The sequence below is a fragment of the Triturus cristatus genome, chromosome 2_1 (genome assembly GCF_964204655.1).
Source record: "Triturus cristatus chromosome 2_1, aTriCri1.1, whole genome shotgun sequence".
Taxonomy (NCBI): domain Eukaryota; kingdom Metazoa; phylum Chordata; class Amphibia; order Caudata; family Salamandridae; genus Triturus; species Triturus cristatus.
Genome location: NC_140581.1, coordinates 512,580,924 through 512,605,490, shown reverse-complemented (window position 1 = coordinate 512,605,490; position 24,567 = coordinate 512,580,924). Strand labels below are relative to the sequence as shown.

General features: G+C 46.1%; 1 protein-coding gene across 2 annotated transcripts in view; it reads right to left on the bottom strand.

The window, feature by feature from the left end:
- RASGRF2 (Ras protein specific guanine nucleotide releasing factor 2) overlaps nucleotides 1-24,567 on the bottom strand; it is a 2,022,215-nt gene that overhangs the window by 584,210 nt on the left and 1,413,438 nt on the right. For both annotated transcript variants that reach the window (XM_085632406.1, XM_085632407.1), the window contains exon 16: nucleotides 20,563-20,691. In XM_085632406.1, the coding sequence (XP_085488532.1) occupies nucleotides 20,563-20,691 (129 nt within the window). The remainder of the gene's footprint in view (nucleotides 1-20,562; nucleotides 20,692-24,567) is intronic.

Here is a 24,567-nt window from a genome sequence, read left to right as displayed (position 1 = left end):
GGCTAACAGGGAGTGGAAATGAACTGCACATACGGCGTCCATTTTTCATCTATCATGAACCACCAATTTTTAAGTGTGGAGTTGGGGTGTTTCCTTAAAAGAGTATTCCACTCCCATCTGAGTGTCTAATCGCTAGTAGTGTATTTAGTTCCTTGTAGCACTTAATGCGAGGAGGTGCCTATCTCCCTCCTAATCTGTATTAATTTTACTTTCCTTGTAGTACCTCGGTGCAGGAGTTGCCTGGCTCCGCTTTTCTGACCTCTTTTAACTTAACTGCTGCTGTTTTGCACACTACTTCCCTGCGATCGATCTTACCTGCTGAGCCACCGACTGCAGGGCGCGGGGAGCGTGCTCACTCCCTGCCCTACTGCCTCTGGATTGCTGGAACTGGCCACACCCCTGGAGGGGGACTATTTCAGGATGGCAGCGGCGCGCCAAGGGCAAACCTGTCTGCGCACGTCCAGCCGGGACCAGGGGCCAGGACCCCTGCCAGTTTTACTGCCTGTCAACCCCTAAAATACTCCGCTAACCAAATCAGAAACCTAGCCCCGAAGACAAACACAAAAACGAAATCTTTGAAATTCTTATGGAAAAACAGTCTGACTCCATGTTTCTGACAGAAACTTGGCTTAATGAGTCTTCAACTCCCGGCATCTTAGATGCCTTACCACAAGGCTACGGAATACTAAGACAGGAGGACCACCCTATTAAACCATTAAGGCTGCTAACATTGAAAACTGCGAGACTATCTTTTCACCCTGGCCACAGTAGAAGACTTCGCTTTAGTGGGCTTCCTGATCTACCGGCCACCAGGACCTGCGGCACAGTTCATTATCCAGTCTCGCTGAGATTATTGTCCAGCAAGCACTTCGCCATAATAACTTGATAAAACTAGGTGACCTTAATTTGAACTTTGACAATAACTCCAAATTAGAAGCCCAATCTCTATGTAAGGAACGTATACCTATGAATCTAACACATAAAGTGAACACCCTCACCCAGCAACTAGGATATTTCCTAGACCTAATATTTACCAACTTTCCTGAGAATGAAGTGGCCACCCCGATAATAATTCCCTGGTCAGGCCATCACTGGGTGGCCTTCTCTACGCCTCTTGACTGAACTCCCCTTTCCTTTGGGCCTAGTCAGATCATCACCAGAAGGAGGTGGACTACGTTTATGACTGAAATTTTCACTTAAAACTCTCTCGAGTACCAACCTCCAACTCGGGGATGACGGCAATAAAGCAAACTCGGATGTCGAAAAAACGGATATTAGGCGCTATAGACATAATAGCACCATGGACCTCCCAGAACACCCAGAGGTGGCGGAATCCTGACCCTGATTCAATGAAACTCCGATTGCAGCTAAAAAAACTTGTAAACGCCTTGAGCGTAAGTGGAAGACGGATTACTGCCCCACTAGTAAAACCATCTATAAAAATGAGCTTTAACAGTATCACGCACTCATTAGGAAAACGTGTTGTGCTTTCTATGCTGATAAAACTGAGCAAGCCAACAATTCATCTGAAGGACTTTTCCCTATTCTCTAATTACTGTCTTCGCTAGAATGCACAATGGTCCCTCCATCAACATCCTTTGAGAATTGCAATATAATTGTTGACTTCTTTGTGTCTAAAGAAGCGAAGATCTATGACACATTCTCGTCAGAATCACGGGGTTGTATCAAGCTTGACACCTCTCATGATGCAGCATTTGAGGGGATTGGTCTCTCTGAATTCAAAACTTAGATCTGCGGGTGCCCACCTGATCATAGTGCCCAAAATCTAAAGAGCCAGGATGGGAGCTCGATCTTTTGGCTATCTCGCAGCCAAAAAGTGGAACACTTTACCACTGAATCTGAGAGCCGAAACCCACTAAAAGCATCTTTCACAAAGGTCTAAAAACTTGGCTATTTCACCCCTAATTTGGGATTTTCTGCTTGTCTTTCTCAGAATCCCATTTTCCCCTTAGTCTAGGCATAGTCTTTCCTTTCTATTACCTCTGGGAGTCTTTATCCTAGAGCGAGGACACACCGGTTGGTGTAACCAGGTGCTTTACAAATGGAATTATATATTATGTAGATGCCTCATTTGTAAGTGGTTCATTCACATCTGTAAATTTAGCATTATCTTGGTATTGCATGGCTGTCATTATTGTGAACAAATGGATTCTGAATTCAGTAATTACTCCTTTGCCCCTGCGTAGTAGTTGAAAGAAAGGGTGGATGATTTGGGACCCATACATCACAAAAACGTATAATTGGGTAAATATGAATTACAGGGATATTTTTCCTGCTGGTGTTCTGAGTGGAATCATAGACAACTTGAGCTTCGTTCTCGGTGCCTATTTTATGTCACTCAGAAGCCCTTTGAGAAAAACGTCCATGAATTCACTATTACCCATCTATATTTCTATATATTTAACAATTACTATGCAAAATAATGTAGCGGTCTTTGCCAAACAGAAACATTCTGTGCAGTGTATAATTTGTGCCGGTGTTCGCTGGTGCTTAGCACCAGCACTTGTTTAGAAACACAGACACCTATTTATGACAGACCACTACATTTTGGCGCTGTCTGATTTGACTCAAGAAAATAATAAAACTGTAGGGGTGAACCTATCCTTACAGTGTGAGGTGACCTGTGACTGCCTTGGACCCTGGCACTAATAATTTTATAAATTAGACACTGATTCTGTTCCACTTGTTTAAAAACAATTATTACAGGAATTAGGTTCAACAGTATTTTGTTTTTGGAACATGTAAGCTGCCACTGTGAGGGTTATTAAACCAGGTAACAAAGTAATAACTATAAAGAAAGAAGAGTATACAACAACAAAAATAAAAGAAACAGTGACTAACTTCGAGGAAGATCTTACACACAAAACAAACAAAAGTGCAAAATAATTTCAACTGGCTAAAACATCCATATATATCTTCTGGCAATTAATCTTATAAGGAGAAGGACCTACGCCAAATAAAAGTATAAGTACCTCCTTTCCCATGGACTTTTCATGTGATGACACAATAGTTTTTAAAAAATACATATTTTTCTTATGCTTTTTTATTAAAGAACACAAAAAAAACGTAACAAATTCAGGTACAGTCATGAAGCATTGTACATTAATAATCCATACATCAGATAGTACACTTTTATAGCCGCGGCGGGCCATTTGAAAAGATATCAATGCAAAGCCCGTATTATTGTATTGGAGTTCCATGGGGTCTCCCTGTCCTTTAGGCACCAATGGCCCATTGCTGGTCGTTTAGCCTGAGAGGAACAACCGTCTGGGACCCGACTAGTCGTCACCCACTGTGACATCAAAACCATAGTACTTCCTCCATTTACCCCATATCCTGTGAAATTTCCTCGGGCATCCCCTCGCCTTATGGGTGACTCTTTCTGCTGCCATATACACGTCCATCCCGGCTCGCCACTCTCGGAGTAGTGGTGCAGTGACGGCCACCCACATTCTTGCCACTTCCCTCTTTGCCACCACCAGTGCCAATGCTGTAAAGAGTATTTGCAGTCTGCTCAGGTCTACGTCGCCCGGTATTCCCAACAGTATAAATTTAGGGTATATCAAACCCCAGTACTTTACTCAATTCCTGCAAAATCCTCCCCCAATAGACCTGTATTATAGTGCAGTCCCAAATGTTGTGGTAAAAGTCGCCCTATCCATGTCCACATCTCTGACAGTTAGGGGTACTTGCTCGTCCTATTTTATGTAATCTGGCTCAGTCGTAGGAAGCTCTATGGAGTATTTTGTACTGAATGAGGCGAAGGCGTGATTTAATCGCCACCTCCCTAGGGTGCATTAAGGCTGCCTCCCAGTCTATGGTTTCAAGTGTGCCCAGGTTCCCCTCCCAGGTAGATCGTAGCTTGCACAATCTGTCCGGTGCATTATTATTGAGGGTCTGGAATGTAAGTGACACTGACTTTGTAAGAATGTGATCCTGGAGCAGTCTCCCCTCCAGAGGTGAATAGACTGGCAGTGGGGAATCACCTATACTCTCTGTTTGTAATGACACCATAGTTGAATACAATATGTAGTCCTCTACAGAGATTTTTTGACCTCCAAGAAATTTTTTTAACATCAGCTTTGTAGTGAAAGAGTACCAGTTTAACAGGCTTTTTCATATTCACTTCCATAATTAACCTTCCACAAATCTCAGTCTTGAATCCAGTAAATATTCTACATCACCACATGAGGTGCAAAACATTGACAGCTGATGATTTGCAAGCATAAAAGACGTCTTACAGGCATGGGCGCAGAGGCAAAGGAGCTGTCAAAGAGCACACAACTGTGTGCCACAAAGATATGGTGCACAGTCAGTTTGCACTTCTCTGAAGGAGAAAAAGGTCGCAAGGACCCCCACAGAAATCTTTATGCCGGAGGTTGCAGTCACTCACTTCACAAACCTGCGGGGAACTCAGTCCCTCTTGGAAATGCAGGCCAGTTGCCACCTGCACAATGAAAAGTGGTTTGGAAGCTTCAAGCAGCTGGTCCACCTTTGACTAAAGCGTTGGCTCCAGCGAAGGCACAAATTTGCTGCCGCGCTGGGGACAGCACATATACTGTATTACGGTGCTCTGCCCCAGACGGCTCCCAGTGCATGAAGTGCTTAATTTGAGCTGGTGGTTTTCCGGGGCTCATCAACGGCACTTAACCATCAACACCGGCACTTGTCATGAGCACCAGTTAAGGACACATTAATTTACTGGGAGATTAAGTGATTTGCCCAGAATCACAGGATGCTGAGCCGATGCAGAGACACAAACCTGGTTCCCTGGCTCCGAAATCAGCAGCTCTGGCCATTATGCCACATCCTCTCCCCACTTTACTGGTTAGTAGTTGGTTCTGGTTTAGGTGGTGCTAACAGGAGAAATGGGATGGTGCAAGCAGCTTCCTGACAAGAGTTCCGGCACTTATTTTGTTTGACAAATTAACCACTGCAGGGCACCCAGTTAAAGGTCCACAGCAGCATAAACTAGGGCAGTTCGCACATGCATCATCAGATAACAGACCAAGACAATACATCTGAGTGAGATTTCAGTATTGGCAAAATATCAATCTTTGATGCATAAATATTAATGTCCACGTTTACTAATCTATATGTGGGTTGCAAAGGAAAGCAATTTAGTGTTGTGCATATAGAACTTTGAAACGGTAAGTAAACAGACAATGGGGCCGATTACGATCCTGGAAAAACCCGGTACAAACCGTGGGTCGGAGCTTTTTCTCCGTCCGACTCGTACCGGGTTGTAAAACTTTACAAACATGCAATTACGATTCGTTCGGAAACACCATTCCCGTACGATTCGGAAAAAAGACCAACCGACAGAAAAATACATACAAATGTGATCTGGGACACCGCGGACGTGACGTCCGGACGGAGTTAGGCATGTTTTTACGTACCAGCAATTACGATTCGCACCGACTGCAGTCCGGATGGGAAAATTTTTACGGCACCTAAAAAGTGCCGGAAAAGCTAAGTACGCAGCGATGCGAGCTGATTAGGGGGCCCGGTACGCGCCGTACCCCCCCGCCCCCCGTATGTACGGAGCGTACCCCCCAGCCCCCATATGTACGGAGCGTACCCCCGTACCCCCCAGCCCCCCGTATGTACGGAGCGTACCCCCCAGCCCCCCATATGTACGGAGCGTACCCCCATACCCCCCAGCCCCCCGTATGTACGGAACATACCCCCCAGCCCCCCATATGTACGGAGCGTACCCCCCAGCCCCCCATATGTACGGAGCGTACCCCCGTACTCCCCAGCCCCCTGTATGTACGGAACATACCCCCCAGCCCCCCATATGTACGGAGCGTACCCCCCAGCCCCCCATATGTACGGAGCGTACCCCCGTACTCCCCAGCCCCCCGTATGTACGGAGCGTACCCCCCAGCCCCCCATATGTACGGAGCGTACCCCCGTACCCCCCAGCCCCCTGTATGTACGGAGCATACCCCCACCCCCGTATGTACGGTGCGGACCCCCAGCGCTACGCGCTGGGGGTCCGCACCGTACATATGGGGGTGGGGGTACGCTCCGTACATACGGGGGGCTGGGGGGTACGGGGGTACGCTCCGTACATACGGGGGGCTGGGGGGTGGGGGTACGCTCCGTACATACGGGGGGCTGGGGGGTACGGGGGTACGCTCCGTACATACGGGGGGCTGGGGGGTACGCTCCGTACATATGGGGGTGGGGGTACGCTCCGTAAATACGGGGGGCTGGGGGTACGGCGCGCCCATCCGCGGGGGGGGCTGGGGGTACGGCGCGAACATACGGAGGGCGGGGTGGGGGTACGGCGCGTACCAGGCACTTGTTTGGACATCTCCATGGTTACTATGGGAGTTCGCTCCGGACGGTCTTTTTTCCATACAGTTGTACAATCGGACGGATGGGACAGATCGTAATTGCGCATTGGGACTTCAGTTTTCCCATTTGTACGTAAAAATGTCCGGGGACGTGTCGGAGACTTTTCCCGACCCGAGGACGTGTGGGGGAATTTTCCCAATGCGATTTGTATAGACTTTTTCCCATACGAATCGTAATTGGCAGTTTGTACGGCGCTTTTACCATTTGTACGGAAAAAAGTCCAGATTCAATTCGGTTGAGGAAATTTTTTCCAGGATCCTAATCGGCACCATATCTTTTGCATTGTGTTACATCTTGCGTGAGCCCATGCAAAACAAATTGCTAATGTGAGCCTAAATCTTGGTTTAGGAGATGAACATTTTATTTTTGCCTAATTATCCTGAATATATTAGCTATAATGTAAAATTGATTTAACTAGACTCGAATAGTATTACAATCTTCAGTAGGAGGAGAGTTATTTTCCTTAAGAACTTCTAAAAGTCTGATGTAAATCGTTGCTTACTTTCCATGTAAGCCATACAAGGTAATGTCCTCCGTTCCGCTTTACCAGGAACATTTGCAATTTATCTTGCAATCTTTGCAATCTATTCTTTTATTGTGATTTCACCATTCAAACCAATTTGTGCTTCTGTTTAGTAAGTGAAAGCCTCCCCCCTCCCTTTTCTCCCTTTTCTCCTTTCTCTGTCCTTTTCCCCCCTTCTTTTTCTGTTATTTGATGATTCTTATGTTATTTACCGCAATATATATTGATGCTGTCGCACTATGAACTGTATTCTCCACAAGGGTGGAGGGCCTCATTTTCACCAGACCTTGTTAGCCTTGACCAATTGTTTGCTTTCCAGATGATGTTGTTGGGATCTCCTTTAACTGGACGCTGAAACTTTAGCTCCACCCCTACTTTTTAGTCCCCCGTGTAGCTTCCCCTCTAGGCTTGGCAAGAACTCTCTACTGGACATTGTCCCATACATTTTGGACATTTGCTGTGCCCTCGTCGCATATGCGTTTTGAATCTTTATATCCTAGCCCAACCTTCCTTACAGGGTCTTAGGTCTGATTGTTTACTCTGTAACCTTTTTAAGTTGGCCCTTGCCCCTTACTCTTTGCGACATGTATTGTTTTTTATTTGCTTGTCTTCATTAAATAGATGTTAAACAAAAAAAGTGATACTTATTGTTAGTGAAATACCCTAATATGAGTTATGAGTAGGAGAGAAAAGGCTCTGGTCTGAAGCAAAGTCAATTGACTTTAATGAAATGAAATGAAGAATTTATAAAGCGCAACATGACCCGGAGGTATCTAGGCGCTGGAGACACCAGGAGACAGTTCTTTCCTGAATGATGTTACTGATATAGCCAGGTCTTTAACCGCTTCCTAAATTGGAGCAGGTTATGTTCATTTTTCAGGCTGGTGGGCAGGGAGTTCCACAGTTTAGTAGTGGTGTAGGAGAAACTTTTGCCTCCCCATGTTGCTTTTGAAATCTTGGGGATGGTGAGGTTGCCACTGTTAGACGATCTAAGTGACCTGCCTGGGATGTAGGGTCTGAGGAGTTGCGATAATTGTCGAGGGCACTTACCATGTATGGCCTTGAACGCAATACACAGGGCTTTAAATTGGATGCTCTTACTGATCGGCAGCCAATGTAACTCTGCGAGGGCCTTGGAGGATGAGTCGAACTGAGAGAGCCCAAGCAGAACGTTCGCAGTGGCATTTTGAGTAGTCTGCAATTTTTGTAGACTGCGTTTGCTTGCACTGGTCAGAAGGGCATTGCAGTAGTCTAGTGTTGAGATAATCAAGACTGTGGCCACTGTTTTCCTGAGCTCAAGTGGGATAAAAGGAAGTATTTTCTTCAAGATTGTAAGGATGAAGAAGTATGTTGCTGTAGTGTGGTTGATCTGGGGTTCCAAGGAGAGCCTGGTATCAAACAAGACACCCAGAGTCTTAACCTTATCAGCTGGTGTAGGGGGAGGGCCCATGTAACTTGGCCACCAGTTGTCTGACCAAACAATAGGTGTGTTACCAAAAAGCATAACTTCTGTTTTTGAGGTGTTGAGCTTAGGACAGTTTGTCTGAATCCATTTCTCAACATGACTTATGCTGCTTTTAAATCGGGACTCCGTGTCTACAGACGAGCTGTTAATAGACACTATGATTTGCCTGTCGTCCACATAAGACACCATCGTGAATCCAAAGGTTTTTATCAGTTTGGCTAGTGGGGTGACGTAGAGATTAAAAAGAGTAGGGATCAGCGATTAACCCTGAGGCACTCCGCAAGGGAGTGTGAAGTCTGGGGAGACAAATGGGTCAAGCGCTACAGATTGTATCCTGTTTGACAGGAAAGATCTGAGTAGGAGGAGTGCTTTATCCCCGTTTCCCAGTGAGGCAAGACGATCGATCAGCACATCGTGGTTAACGGTATCAAATGCGGCTGAGAGATCTAAAAGTATGAGGGCAGCGCTCCCACCTTTGTCAAGGGTCAACCTGAGTTCCTCCATGGCTGTAATCAAGGCCAGTTCCGTACTGTGGTGGGCGCGAAAGCCAAATTGCGACTGATCCAGGATATTGCCCTCCATGAGGAAGGTGGACAGTTCTTCATTAAGGTATTTTTCTATGATTTTGGCTGGGAATAGTATCTGAGAGATTGGCCTGTAGTTGGAGGGGTCATCTGGGTCTAAATTTGGCTTTTTCAGGAGTTGTAGTATAGAGTCTTTTTTCCAGGCAGTGGGAAAGGTCCCAAAGAAATCATAGTGTTGAAAATAGGCCAAAGAGTGGGTCCCACGGTTTCTAGGACCAGATGCAAGATTTTAGGAGGGCATGGGTCAGAGGTAAATCCTGACTTAACTAGGGAGATCAATTCAGTGGTATGGTCAAGAGAAATTGGTCGAAACATACTTAGAGTGGTGATGGGGGGCTGGCTGTATTAATTTGATGGGATGAATTGGTACTTGTGTTTTTGTCTGTGAGTGCAGATGAGTTGACCTGGGGAGTAAAGCCATCGAAGACTTGGTTGACTTTGAGTTGGAAGGCGTTTGCCAGCTTGTTGCAGAATTGCTGGCCATTGCCCTGACTTTGGATTTCAGGGAGCTTGGAAAGTGTTTTTTACCGTAGCAAACAGTTTTTTTGCACAGTCATTAGATGCTTCAATGCTTTCTTTGATGAAGTCAGATTTGGCCTGGAGAATGACCTGCTTGTAAGTTTGCATAGCCAGTCTATATTCTGATTTAGTTTGATCATTATTAGTGAGTCTCCATTTCCTTCCAAGTTTTCTGCAGGTCTGTTTTTGCTCTTTCAGGGAATTATTGAACCTGGGTTCAGAATGTCTGATGGAGTGCCGTGAAGTTAAGGGGGGTAATTGTTGCCCCGCATGGTAGATGCAGGAGTGATAGTTTGTCACTGCCTCGTCTAGGTTTACAGGCATGGGTTTACGCAAGCCTTGTAGTGTCTTGCAGAGTTCATCTCTCTCAATTTTATGCCAAGGCTGGGAGCTAAGAGCTTTCTTAGCTAAAGAGGTGGGTTTTTGGGGGGTAGGCAGATTTTAAACAGTACTGCTTTATGGTCTGACCACATAAGTGATAGGGCTTTATTCCATAGAAGATTGGGATGTTCTGAGAAGATTCTATCCAAGCAGGACCACGCCGAGTGGGTTGCTCCTTTGACCGGTTGACTTAGTCCTACACTGGCCATATGGTCTAAGAGGGCCTCTGTATCCGTGTCGGAGAAGTTTTCGAGATAGAGATTAAAATCACCAAGGAGAGTATAATTAGATAGTCTTGCTTTAGGTTGAAGGAGCTGGCCTACGGAGTTTAGAAAATTGGGTTTAGCTATTGGTAGCCGATAGATGGGAGTGCCATTAAAAGTGTTCTGGTTATCAAGTTTTATTTTGAAGGTGGCTACTTCCCCTTCTACGAATTCGTGGATTGATTTGAACTGAATATTAAAACAATTTCTGGCTATGAGTGCTATACACCCCCCTCTTTTCCCAACTCTGTCTTTCCTATAGATGTTAAAACCATCTGGAAGGGCTCCCAGAAGATCTGGTTCCAATGAAAAATCGGCCCAGGTTTCTGTGATGAAGGCTGTATTAATAGCGTGCTCCTCCATGAAGTCATGAAATGCTAAGGCATTTTTGATGAGCGATCTTGTATTGATGAGTAAGCAATGAGTTATCTTTGAACTAGTGTCAGGATTTGTTTGTTTGGTATACCAGCATCTTGCTTGATATAGGCGCAGACTTAACAGCATCATAGTGCAGTGAGGACATACTTTTTTCCCTTGAATCTGACCAGGGACGTAGGGGGTGCTCAGGCAGGCTTCCCCTATGGTTTTGAGGTGCAATAAAGTTTCCCTGGAGTACTGTAATGGTGGGCAGCTCACGGCGTCTGGGGTAAAACCTGCATAGTGGCTGGTGCTGTGCGCGTTTCATGCGCACATGGGCGCAGACGGGCTTGCCTTTGGCCCGCCGGCAGCACACCCGCTGCGCGCATCCGCTGCAGCATGGGGCTCATATAGAGCCAATTGTTCAAAAAGCTAGAGCGCTAACTTCAGACGGAGAAGAGGAGTTGGCCTAACGGCTAGGGTGCTATGTGAAGCGCTCTGATACCCGATTGGATTCGGGTCAAGTTCGCGCTATATAAAACTCTGTAAAAAAAAAAAAAAGTAAGGGTGGAAGTAGGTGTTCCAAATGTTCTCAAATGGCACAACAGCCACGGCGGAACGGGGCAGGGACTGATTTGGACTAATTGGTGATCAATAAGTCTAAAAATCCATGAGTAATCCATTTAATATTGAAAGATGAACTGCACGAGTAATTGCGCTAGTGGTGGTGGAAGCTAACAATCTGTGCAAACTGGCTACATAGTGCAAAAGTGGAGACTAAAAAATACAAGCTATTACAAGCTAAAAACAAAACTATTGAATTATAATGGAAAGGAGCGGAGTAATATTACATAATATAAACAAATAAATGTTGTAGTACAACAAATGAATTTATATTATTTGTTTTTATTTCTCATTCTTTATATTTCCATTATAATTCAAAAGTTTTGTATTCAGGTGGCTTTAACGGTGGGCCACTAGGAAGTGAGCAGGAGACTATTAATTGCAAGTTAATAACTATCTACTAGATATTACTCTCTGTTGCACACATAGTTGTAACCCTCATCGTTACATTCATTATATTAAAAACAGAACTAGTTAAAAAAGATACAGGTAGTAATTAGTGGCGTACCTCAGGAGTCCAACACCCGGCAGCCAAATGAATATGCCCCCTGTGTATCTGCCAACTAGTCTTGTGCGTCCACTGCAGCATGCGGCTCATATAGTGCCAGTTGTTCAAAAAACTAGAGCGCTAACTTCCTTTAATTTGGAGAGATAAACAAATGAATACCTACCAGCAACATATAGGGTACACACAAAGAACAGAATACGAAAACTATTATAATGGAATAAAAAAACAGGAGGCTGTTTATTACCTCGCTTGGAATGGAAAAGCAACTCTTCTCTGCCCTATAAAGTTTTTCAAGCTTTCCTAGAAGGACAGGTTACTTACCTTTCTTAACGCCTAATCTGGTAGAGACATGATCTAGCCGATGATTCCTTACCTTTGAATTTCAAAGGCGTCAGGCAGGACATGGAAGATATTCATCGAGCAATACCCCTGCGCGCCAGTAGGCGGTGTTGGTGGGCTCCAGGTGACGATGTCAGTGTCGTCTGCGCCATTGTGATATCTGCACCACCTATATGGCGTGCTGACGGCAGTTACTTTTCACGACTTTCAAAGCCAAAAGCGCGGAACCATGAAGCCCACTGATATTGATATGTTTCTGAACAACAAGTGCTCCGAAAGGGATCAACAATGACCCTAGAAACCTACCCGCAGGGCAGGGAGGATGGGTGGGTCGGTGAGGAATATACGGCTAGATCCTTTTGCTACCAGATAAGGCATTACCAAAGGTAAGTAACTTGTCTATCTGATAGAGACATCTATCCCTGGATTCCTTACCTTTGAATAGATACTCAAGCAATACCATCCCCGTAGGAGGGACTGCGGACAAGTTTAAACCAGGAAGTCCTGCAGGTCACTGCGGCCAAAAATGCCATCCCTGTGGACTTGACTGTCCAGACAGTAGTGATTGGTAAACATGTGCAGGGATGCCCATGTTGCTGCCTAACAAATGTTGAGGACTGGAAGTCCATGTTGCAAAGTCGTGGTAGCAGCTTTAGCTCTGGTGGAGTGAGCCCTTAAGCATTTAGGAGGCTGCTTTTTGGCCAGAGAATAGCAAATTCTGATGCAGAGGACGATCCATCATTAGACAGTCCTCTTCTGCATTCTACAATCTTTCTTCATTTCAACGTACCCCACGAGCAGTTGTCCCCCCCACCCCCGGAACTCTTTAGTGCGATCAAGGTAGAGCAACAACCTTCTTTTTGAGTCCAGACTGTGGAGTCGCTCCTATTATTTAAAGGGTTGTGGGGAGTGTAGGAAGTGGGCAAGGTGACGGATTGGCCAACATGGAATGATGTTACTACTTTCGGGAGGAAAGAGGCCCTAATGCGAAGCACCAATTTATTAGGAGATATTGTCAGGTAAGGATGCTTGGGTGCCAAAGCCTGCAAATCGCTCACCCTCCTAGCAGAAGTTATTGCCACTAAAAAGGCTGTTTTAATGGTAAGCAGCTGGAGGGGGCAGCTTTGCAGAGGCCTGAATGGAGCACACATCAGGAAGGTGAAAAACTAAATTAAGGTCTCATTGAGGCATAATGAAAGGGGCAGGTGGGAACATATGCGCAAGGAGTTTGAGGAATCTATTTACAATGGGAGATTTCAATAATGAGGGTTGGTCTGGCAGCCTCAGGAAGTCAGACAGGGCTGTAAGGTACCTTTGAGAGTGGCCAGTGCAGCGCTCTGCTGGGAAAGGGTCAAAATAAAAAGCAAACCTTGAGAGAGGGAAGCAGAAAGAGGATCAATAGACCTTTCTGTACAATCTTTTACAAATTTGTCCCACTGGCAGGCGTACATGGTCTTGGTGGAGGGCTGCCTTGCCACCAAAATAACATTGCAAACTTTGGGAAGAAGGTCAAATGCTATCAACTGTTGCCACACAATTTCCATACAAGAAAGCGTAGAGTTGACAGGTTCGGGTGAAGGACCCTCCCCTGCTGCTGCGACAGAAGATCCTCCCGAAAAGGCAGCGTGATCAGAGGATCGATGCTTAATTGGAGAAGCTCAGGATAATACCAGACTCTCCATGCCCAGTTTGGAGCCACAAGAATGACTTAGGCCTTGTCGCTTCTGATCTTCTTGAGCACTCTGGACAGGAGTGGTATGGGCAGAAAGGCATATAGGTGGCCTGAGCTCCACTTGAGGTGAAAAGCGCCTCCGCGTGAGAGCCGCCTTGGAAACTCCAGCATACAAAACTGCTGACACTGTGCTTTCTCGGCAGAGGCGAACAAATCTAACCAAGGCTCTCCCCACTGTTGAAAGAGACCTTGCACCACCTACAGATGGAGACGCTATTCGTGATTCGCTAGGCATTGATGGCTGTGTTTGTCCACCCTGGCGATCAGAGAACCTGCCAGGTATTGAACCACCAGGGATATGCCCTGCTGTTCCAGTCATGTCCAGAGACCCAGCGCCTCATGACAAAGGGTCCGCAACCCCAGCCCACCATGTTTGTTGCAGTACCACATGGCGGTGGTGTTGTCCGTGAAAACTTGAACTAGCTGTCCCTTGATTGAAGGAAGAAAGGCTTTCAATGCCAAGTGAATCGCTCGGAGCTCCAGCAAGTTTGTGTGGAGTCTGGATTCTGCTGGAGACTACAGTCCTATGATCTCCACCTCTCCCACATGGCCGCCCCATCCAACGGGTGATGCATCTGTCACTACTGTGTTGTCTGGTTGGGAAAATGAGAGGGGTTTGCATCTGACCCAGTTGTGGTTGGTCAGCCACCACTGCAGGTCCTGTGCAGTTCCCTCTGATATCTGGACCACATTGGAGAACTTCAAGTCAAAATGCAGAGCTCACATATGCCATCTCACATGTGTCACTAGCAGGATGCAGGAGGCCATGACACCCAGCAGCCTCAGAGTCATTCTCACCAAAATCCAGGATAGAGGCTGAAACATCAGTATCACAGCCTGAATATACTGGACCCGACACTCGGAAGGATGAGCCCGAAACTGCACTGTGTCCAGAACAGTTCTGATGAAAGCAAGCATCTCCGAGGGAGTCAGTTGTGACTTTGGCACGTTGATAGTGATACCCAGCAAATGCAGGAGGTTCACCATAGTCAGTCATCGAGTTAGGGGAAGTCTGGCACCGATGATCTGCGACCACCGCCATCACCTTGGTGAAAACACAAGGAGCGCTGATAAGGCCAAAGGGGAGCACGGTGAACTGAAAGTGCTCATGTCCTACTGTAAACCGCCAATGAGCAGGCAAGATGGTGCTATATTCCCCAACCTAAGTCTAAGTATCAAAGTAACCTTTTACCTACATGTGTCCTATCTTGTGCTGCATAATGGCTCTAGCACTGACCTTTTACCCAGGTATGTGCTGAATAAATGTTGATTGGTTTCTTTGAAACTAGTCTTATTTATTATGCATGAGGATTCTTAGTAAAATCCCCTGCACATGACGTACATAACAGGATTAACATACCCTGTACGAAAGTCATGGCTATCTTCATCCTAGGGCGACAGAGCTACTTTGCATAGGTATAATTATTGATTTAGGCTTATTTACATAATCGTACTCTCAACATATTGATTGTGGTAGGAACCCCAAAGTTATCTTTGTAGTATAAAAGAATCGCACCTTCACTAGGTAACTAGAGGAGATGCTTCCATGCTGACACAAGACACTGAGATCCCTGCACCCTGAAGCTTCTACACACAGCGGTCTGACATACCTTGCGTGGTGTCCAACTCGTGACCAGGACAGGGTCCTTCATTCTCTCCCATCAGGTAATGGGGTTGGCTTTTTCCTAGGGGATTCTTGGCTTTACACCCACATACATGCTAGGTACACTTATGTAGGGTCCACATTGTAGGAGTACGCTTGATTACTGTCATGTTTATATGCCTACACATATTTCACTGTTTTAGCACTGTGGTAAAATTCTACCTTCTATTTACTCTGTTGGTGCTTGTAATCTATTACATTTGCTTCTGTCTAATAATTGTCGCAGCAAACATGTTTTAAACTACAATGATGCTGGTTCAATAAATGCTTTTTTAAAACGTCCCCAATGTTTATTCTGTGTATCTCTCTAAGACTAAGTGAGCACGATTGACTACACGAAAAGTACTGTTCTGTTTTCACGATCCCTGAAGGGTAAAGGGTTGCCATATTCGATGGTTGCCAGAAACTATTCACTCCTTGGTAAGGTTAGGGGGCTTATGGTGGCACTGTGAGCTAGCTGGTCTACAGAATGACATATCCTGTGGGGGTGTCCGCAATCAGTCTAGACACCAATCTCTTAGTTTATGTTGTCCAACAAACACGCAGATCCTATGTATTTTATGAGAAAACAGGGGTCCTGGAACTCCAACGCTACCATCCAGTCTCCTGGGTCTAGGGCAGACAAGACCTTAGCTACAGTGAGCATCTTGAACTTTACCTTTTTGAAGAAGTAATTGAGGGCTCGTAGATCTAGGATAGGACAAAGACCCTCTTCCTTTTTTGGGAACAGAAAGTAGCGGGAATACCAACCACAGCCTACTTCTGGTGCCGGAGCCCTCTCTATGGATACCTTGGCCAAGAGAGTCATTACTTCCTCCTTAAGCAAAATCAGGTGATCCTGAGTCAGCCGGTCATAAGTTGGAGGCATGGAGGGAGGGACATTCTTGAAGGGGAGGTTTAGGAAAGAGCCCCTTTGTGAATGGTTACCCCCCACTTTTTGCCTGATTTCTGATGCACTTTGACTGAATGCGCACTGGGTCACTGCAAAACAGGTTGCCAGTGCCTGTATTCTTTCTCAAAACGGTATCTGTGTTTTCACAATTGGCATACCTCTGGTCTACCTATAAGTCCCCTGTAACAGGTACCACTGGTACCAAGGGCCTTGTGACCAGAGAGGGTCTCTAAAGGCTGCAGCATGTATTGTGCCATCCTCAGAGACACCTCACCTAACACATATACACTGCCATTGCAGATTGTGTGCTTTGGGTGCAGACAAAACCTAAGAGTTGAAATGGCACACATCCCTGTGTGCCATGCCCACAAACACTGCCTGTGGTAAGTCACCCCTCTACCAGGCCTCACAGCCCTATGAGCAGCGTGAAATATACCATAAGTGAGGGCATAGCTAAATGAGCAATATACCCCAAAGACACTCTAAGTCATTGTAAGTGCAGTAAAGACATATTGAGTAAATGGGCTGGGAGTTTGTCATTATGAACTCCACAGCTCCATGATGGCTTTACTGAATTCTAAGAAGTTTGGTATCAAACTTCTCAGAACAATAAACCCACACTGATGCTAGTGATGGATTTATTGTAACATGCACTCAGAGGGCATCTTAGAGATGCCCCCTGAAAAATGACCAACTTTCTACTGTGCAGCTGACTGGTCTGCACTAGCCTGCAACGTCCAGACTTGTTTCTGACCCTCTGAGGTTGGAGTCTTGTGCTCTCATGGGTCATAAACAAAGCCTCCTTGGGGTGGCTGTGCTTCTCACCTACCCCCAAAAAGGAAGAGCATTCAGGGTGGTGAGCCTCAAAGGCTTCTTGCTCTTTGTTATGGGTTGTATGGGGTTGTATAGGGGATGCCGGGGAGAGAACATACAAAGGATGTAGTCACCCTGAAGGCAAATAGCCCAACTACCTGCGAGTACCTGTAACACCCCTACATTTGGTATTTATGGGTATACCTGAACCCTGATCCTCAGATTTAAGGTGACCTAAGAAGAAGAGTAAGTGCGAAGAAGACACTGTGCAGCTAAGCCTATAGACGACTACTGATTTGGCCACAGCTCTACCATCCTGTCTCCTGCTTGAAGACCCTGCAAAGAAGACAACATCTGTCCTTCAACCAGTGACTTCCAGAACCCAAGGAAGACTGCCTGATCTTCAACAAAGACCAGATCTCCCGAGGACAGTGGAGCTGTGCACAAGAAACTCACTCCAAGGACTCCGGATCTAGCTGGAACAGTGATGCCTGCCCACTCTGCACCTGATGCCCACGGCCTGAGTGTGAGTGGCTCACCTGTCCAGTGAAGTTTCCCCAGCAATACTCACCTCAAAACCATCAGTGGCTGACATCTCCTGGACTCCACAAAGATGCCTGCAGCCTCATCGTGAAGGGTCCCCCTGACCGCGACCGGCTCCAGTAAAGAAGTTCCTATGTCCAAAGGCACCCCTGCATTCTCAGCCCCTGACTTTGGGGAGCTCAGCTGAGCGTGCACTGGTGTCCACTGACACCTCTACTTGCCTGCCCAGCTGTTCGTCACCTTCATCTAGCCCCCTGGTCTGAGCTTGCAGCCTCTTTGTGCGACCAAAAGTACAGCATCGGGCACCCTGCTTGCATTGGGTGCCCGATGCTGATTTGCACCCTGCACCCGGCTGCCCCTGTGCTGCTGGTGGTGTATGGCTGGTGCTGCCTTCTGGTCCTCCCTGTACTTTCCTAAACCTCTAGGACAAGGCCATAAAACTGCTGATACCTACCTGCAACCAGTACCTCTGTGGGTGCCCCCTGTCTCCACTGACTAACATTGGGTCAAGTGACCTCTGCACCTGGCCGCCCCAGTGCCGCTGGTGATGCAGTATCTACCTTGATCTGACCCTTGTTGAGTGTTGGTCTAAACCCCCAAAGACTGGATGTGTAAGTCGAGTACTTACCTGTAACTGTGCATAACTGTTTTCCTCCCATTGGATTGCATTGCATTTCTTAACATTGCACTAAATGTCTATCTGTTACAACTGCTAAGTTACTGCTATTGTTGATTGACACCACAAAGTATTTTCATTATCATTGTACAATATTCCTATTGCTTTTGCAAACTACATTTCTACTGTACTTGAAATTATTGCTAATTTGAAACGGATACTTCTCTGCAACTGAGATGTCCTTGGTTCTAAAATAAAAGTAACAAAGTTATATCTTTGTACAAACAATTGGTCTTGGATTCAGTTTTGTGTGTAACCATTCCTTGCCTGAGTGTGTACAACAAATGCTTAACACAGCACCCTGATCAGCCTACTTGCTCAACCACTCTACCACAAAAGACAGTAATGTATTATCTACTTTAGCCTCTGTAAAGCCTCTGGGGATCCAGTGAACTCTGTGCACACTATACCTTACTTTGGTAGAGTATATACAGAGCCAGCTTCCTACAGGAAGGAGTAGCCCCTTTGGATTACCTGGAGAACCCATCTGTCTGAAGTGATGTCTGCAAGTGGTGGAGGTGATGGCTGATCCTGCCACCAACCTGCTGCCCATGATCTGGATGGGTCGGACTATAAAGGTTTATAGGCTCAGGTGGTCTGACCCAACCTCTGGCCACCTGACCCATGGGTTGCAATGAGCCGCGTCCATGGCCACGCTGAGGTTGCTGAACCTGTGCAGTCTTGTGGCTGGGGTGTGGTTGGCGTGGCATAAAGCATCTTTTGTAGTCACGAAAGGGCTGTAAGGCAGACGGGGGATGTGTGGCCACTGAGAGGCCCAAGGACTTGGCCATAGCCCATGAGTCCTTAAAGCACTCCAGCGCCATGTCTGAGTTGTCCCTGAAGAGACGGGTGCCATTAAAGGGCATGCCCATGAGGGATTCCTGGACATTCCCTGAAAACCCAGGAGTCCTCAACCAGGCGTGGCGTCGAAGAGCCACCATAGATGAAATTGCTCTGCCCAGCAAGTCAGTAGTGTTGAGACTGCAACAAATAGCGATCTTTGCCACATCTCTCCCATCTGATACTGCTTGGGAGAGAATGACCCGGGTCTCCTCCGGGACCTGTGGCAGCACTAGTGCAACCGTTTTCCAGAGGGAGTGGGAGTAACAGCCCAATAGGTATTCAGTGTTCACTGACCACAATGCAAGGCTGGCAGAAGAAAGCATTTTCTTATCCCAACTGTCCAGCCTCTTGGATTCCTTGTGCGGAAGGGAATGCACTGTGGGAGGTAGAGGCTTGGACCACCAAGCTCTCTGGGGGTAGGGTGGTTGGTGAGGAAATTTGGGTCCCCCGGTACAGGGCAATGGCAGTGGGTGATTGTCCTTTTCACAGGAGCCTCTGCGCTGGGCTTGGACCAGGTTCCCAGTAGGACATCAAGTAAGGCCTTGTTGAAGGGCAGGAAGGGTTTTAAGGAGGAAACACCTGACTGCAGGACCTCAGTCAAAATATTAGACTTGACTGCCAAAGAAAGGAGCTGAAGGTCCAGGACCTCAGCTGCCCTTCCCACCACCATAGTGTATGATGCTCCCTCCTCTGGAGCCATGGTAGACGGAGAAAGCAGGCCAGAATCTGGAGAGGTATCTAGTCCTTAGAGTAAAAAATAAATTGTGTAGAAGCCTTCTACTAAGCAAGAGTCATCCAACACTGCACACAAACCACTGTTACAGGTGGACAGGGGTTTGATGTTCTGGCTCACTTTGTGTTCCTTTTATGATAACTAAGTTGGGAACCAGAGTTCTTAAATGTGGATTTGAATACTCCCGGTCCTGTGGGGTCCTGTCTGCTCCCAGAATACTTGTGATAACAGCATCAGAAGCTGTGTTTCTCTCTCTTCATCCTTCCCTTTTTTCTTCGATGAAGGCCAGAGATTTACTTTTGAAATAATATATATATTCCCTTCTTGTGGTAGAGAGGGCTTGCAATTCTCTTGACCTTTTTGAGGGTGTTGCACAATAAAAAGGTGTACATGACTGAAAAAATGAAGCGCCCAGCTTGGTGCCGATTGACAAACACACCAAAGGGTACAGGACAATGTGCAATCGGCTATTTTAGAAAAAAAGGCTTGCATCAAATATCACAAATTGGTGATACAATTGTTCATACTGTGGCAAGGAAGGCAATTGGAATTGACAAGTACAATTGATGTTTAGAATAATTTAATAGCTCACTGTACATAATATAGATGTCATAACCATACCACATACTTGCTGAATTATTCAACATATTCTGGCACATGCGATGCCATACCACTTTGCCACAGTCGCAGTTCTTTGCGCATCTTTGCTGTACTTACCCCCTGCTTGGCGGTATCGTAGGTGTCGTGGGGTGGAGGGAGATCTACAGGGAGACATTTCTGCTGTCTCTGCAGTCTGAGGGCTTTCAGTACCTGCCCTGTCCAAGGACACTGATTCAAGGACAGCAGCTGCCATGGAAACAAGACGGGGAGCGTTAGTACCGTATCGGCGGTATAACAAGGCAACATTTATTGACATCCGCAGTTCAAAATGTTTTACAGATATCCTGCTTTGAACATACGCTTATTATACTCACATCCAAACTATGAAACACCCCAACTGCACAGTTTACGAAAAATAGAAACTTTCGGGGACTTTCTGATGTCAAGTGCTCACGGGTGGGAACTGTGAAGTGAATAACTATTCTCTGTTTACACTCAGTTACAGTTTATTACTTATAATATATGGGTAGCTCACAACCACACAGGTCCATGATGCTTTCCTAGCTTCAAGGTTTAAGCATACCGGGACAAATACATATTATGATGCTAAACTCCGATACCTAGTTTCGGGTGTTAGCCCTCAACTCTTGTATTACCGCTCCCTCAAGCTCATCACCAAATTCAATCATGTCATGTGTACCTCAACTCCCTTTGCTTGGTGCAAAACCTTTCAACTCACAAAGTCGTCATTCTTTGTGTCATTCGTTCTCCTAGATCCCACCTCTCAAGCCTTCTTCTCCTCTGGCCAGTGCGTATTTGTAGTATTCTGCCACTAAAACCACATTACAGAACCGCCTTCTTACATTAAACCGAATGTGAGGGGAATAGCTGAGCCTGCAGTCTGTCTGTACCCAGGCAGCAGAAGGCAGAGTGCATGCCCTCCTGCAAATGGCACACATACACTTCACAGCGATCAGATTATTATAGATCTAAGGAATTTTTGATGGAGTAACTGGCTTCATCTTTACTTGAAAGTAGTCAGCTTTCTTTCTGAAGAGAGCTTAATTTGTTCCCCCTACTCAAGGATGGATATTGCACGATGAAAAGCACATTTCTCTCTGTCGAAGACACCCTTCAAGAAACTTCTCCAGTTTTTACCGCTCCACCCATAGACCCTCATTATGAGTAGGGCGGAATTCCTAATCAGGACAAAAACAGTAGTTACCTGGCAAATTGAGAATCCAAAGGGGTATGCCAATTACTTACCCGTAATCTTCATTACTCCGATCATGGTTTCTTATCCCAGTACTTACTAATTAAAGTGTGTCCACTTCCTCCCAGATACCACTGACCTAGCAAACTTGAAATTGGCCTCCTCACACTCCCCTCCTGTCAGGCTCCTCCTCATAAGCATCCCTAACGGAAGCCGAGACCCAAGATGATCCTGCAATCCCCAAGCATTAGGGATCGAGGAGATCATGGAAGAGATGAAGGTCCATAAGTAAAGTGACAAGGAAGGATAATTGGAGTAATGAAGATCACTGGAAATTAATCTGCACTTTATGTCGTCAATCCTTCCTCCTCCCAGGACTTTATAATCGGCGATGTATCAGAGAACTAATCTTGTGACCAAATCATTACTAACATAGGTTAGTAACAAAGGGTACTGTTTTAACCTTTGGTAAAACAGTATCACAAATGTAATGTTGGAAGGGACACAATAGTTACAGAACCTGAAACAAATGAGTGATAACTCCATACTCAGGACCATGGTGAAACAGAGAGTAAAACCTGGACAAAACCCCATCCTGACTGAGCCACACCAATAAGCCATCAATAAAAGCCCAGAAAAGCCAGCCCTTGACTGGAACTGAATAGAGAGTCTGCATGAGTCAAGAAAAAAACTATAATAAAAAATAAACAGAATTACCACCCTGCTACCTAGTAAAAAATACCTTATGAAACCAAGGTCAAATCTGAGAACATACCCAAAAAAGACTAACATCACCAAGAATAAAAAGCCAATATTAGACAACAATCAGGGAACAATGGTCAGCAACCAAAGCCCCACCAAAGAAGTCACCACAGAGCCCAGTAGTAAATCATCTTCAGCAAAACGAAACTATGTGAATGATCTATGAAGCAATCAGTTTAAGCCATCCAGATGCCCCACAACGATACAGCCAAACAAAAGTTAAAATTAGTTAGACGGTCTATCACTCTCCTTAGAAGAACCCTGAAGAGGAGTAAAATAATCAATGCTATACCAAGAATGAGGATAGAGAATAAAGGAATATGACAAGAACCAGTCAACTTATGGACCTTATCGAACATGAAAACATGAGTGACAAGTTCTGTAAAGTAAAACGCTAGAGCCAGCATACATATAAAAAAACTCTAAAGTCTCTATTGTGTACCAAAGTATGTGCATACTTCCCACAAGTATAGTTAAAGTTTTCACAATAATCATCCTTAGTATAAAAACTCCAATCCAGCATGGTAGATTATAGGAAGTCAGACAACTAAGACTTAATTCATTAGTTCTTGCTTAATTTGCTTTTAGGCCTCACCCAAACAGTGAGTCTTCTCAAGAGAGAGATAAGTCAAAAAACATCAGCTAGGTCGTTAAGTCCCAACTCTTGCCAAACATTATACGAGGGGGCACTCTAGCGGACACATAACGATGGCCTGCAAAATTTGTTTTCATAATGTGTAGGTTGCGAGATGTCCTTATAACCCCATACGTCCCTCCATAATACACCATAGATGCACATTTTGCCTGGTATAATTTCAGGATTGCCCCAAAGGTTTCTTACCCAGCTGAGAGGCAAATCCAGAGACTGCAGTGAGCGATTTCAAGACAGTTTTTTCGAACAGCAGCCTAGATAAGTCATGTTCCTTTGCTCCAAACCTCCATGCTTTTGTATACTTCGGGCCCGCCACCAGCACTAAGGATTTCGTGAAATTAGTGGACTAATACAAATCATCCATGAAGGCCACAAAGGACTTAACAAGTATCTGGAGCTCCAGTGCAGTTCTGGACAAAAAAACCTGTCATTCACATATATACATGTAGGAATAGCATGGGTCCCCATCTTTTTGCACATATGAGCATCAGCTGCGGCTCCTCCCCTACGGTGGAGAAGCGTCGACCCCCACTGATTTTCAGCAGTGCAAAAAAGGAAAAACAAAATTATAATAACACAACGTTATTATAATTTTTTCAGTTGGAGCAAGGTGAGGGCACAGCTGGGCTGTCAGAGCCAGGGAAGAGGAAATATGAGCACTTAATTGCGCATGATGATTTTGCCGGCTGTTTTGGGCCAACCAAACAGTCATGCACACTTAGCATTTTCTCCAACTACTGTATTGCACAGCCTGGGTGGAGAACATGCATAGGCTCCTTCTCCCTGCCTGAGCGCAGAACCAGGCCACTCAGACCAATCACGACGCTTCTATCATGCTGGTGACCGCAGCATCGTGATTGGCTTAGGGGAGCCTGTGTGCTTCCTGCCTCCAGAAGTCAGGAAGAGAAGCGGAGGAGGGACGACAGCGGAGAGAGAGGGCCATGCTGAGGTAAGTTTTATATATATTTTTTCCACACCTCACCACCTCTGTCCCATACCACCCACCACTGGTGAGCATACCATTTAGGGGCCGATTTCGATCTCGGTCGGAAGGGCACCGAATCGGGTTTGGCCATAGCGGATCCGATTCCGATGCTTCTTTTCCGACCGATCCGTACACGGGTCCGGACGACGAAATACAACGAAATACGATGCGAAGATGCGCGAATTCTCCGACCGACTCCCAGCTCCGACCCGATCCGTCCGACTCGGTCGCACGCAAACCAACGTGCGCAATGGAGACGATTCTCGACACACGAGTAGGATGCTCGAATCGGACAGCTCGATCGAGTCGGAGCGTCCGGCTCGCAAGAGCTCCCGGAGTCAGACTTCAGGGGTCCACGTTGGACCCCCCCGACACCCGCAGCCATACGACTCGCACACAGGCATGTATGGCGCGGATGGCACCGATGCGTACCCACTATAAGGGGCGCACTTGTTCGAGACGTACCCATTCAGTCAATGGGAGCGCATGTACGTGTCGTACAACTGGTTC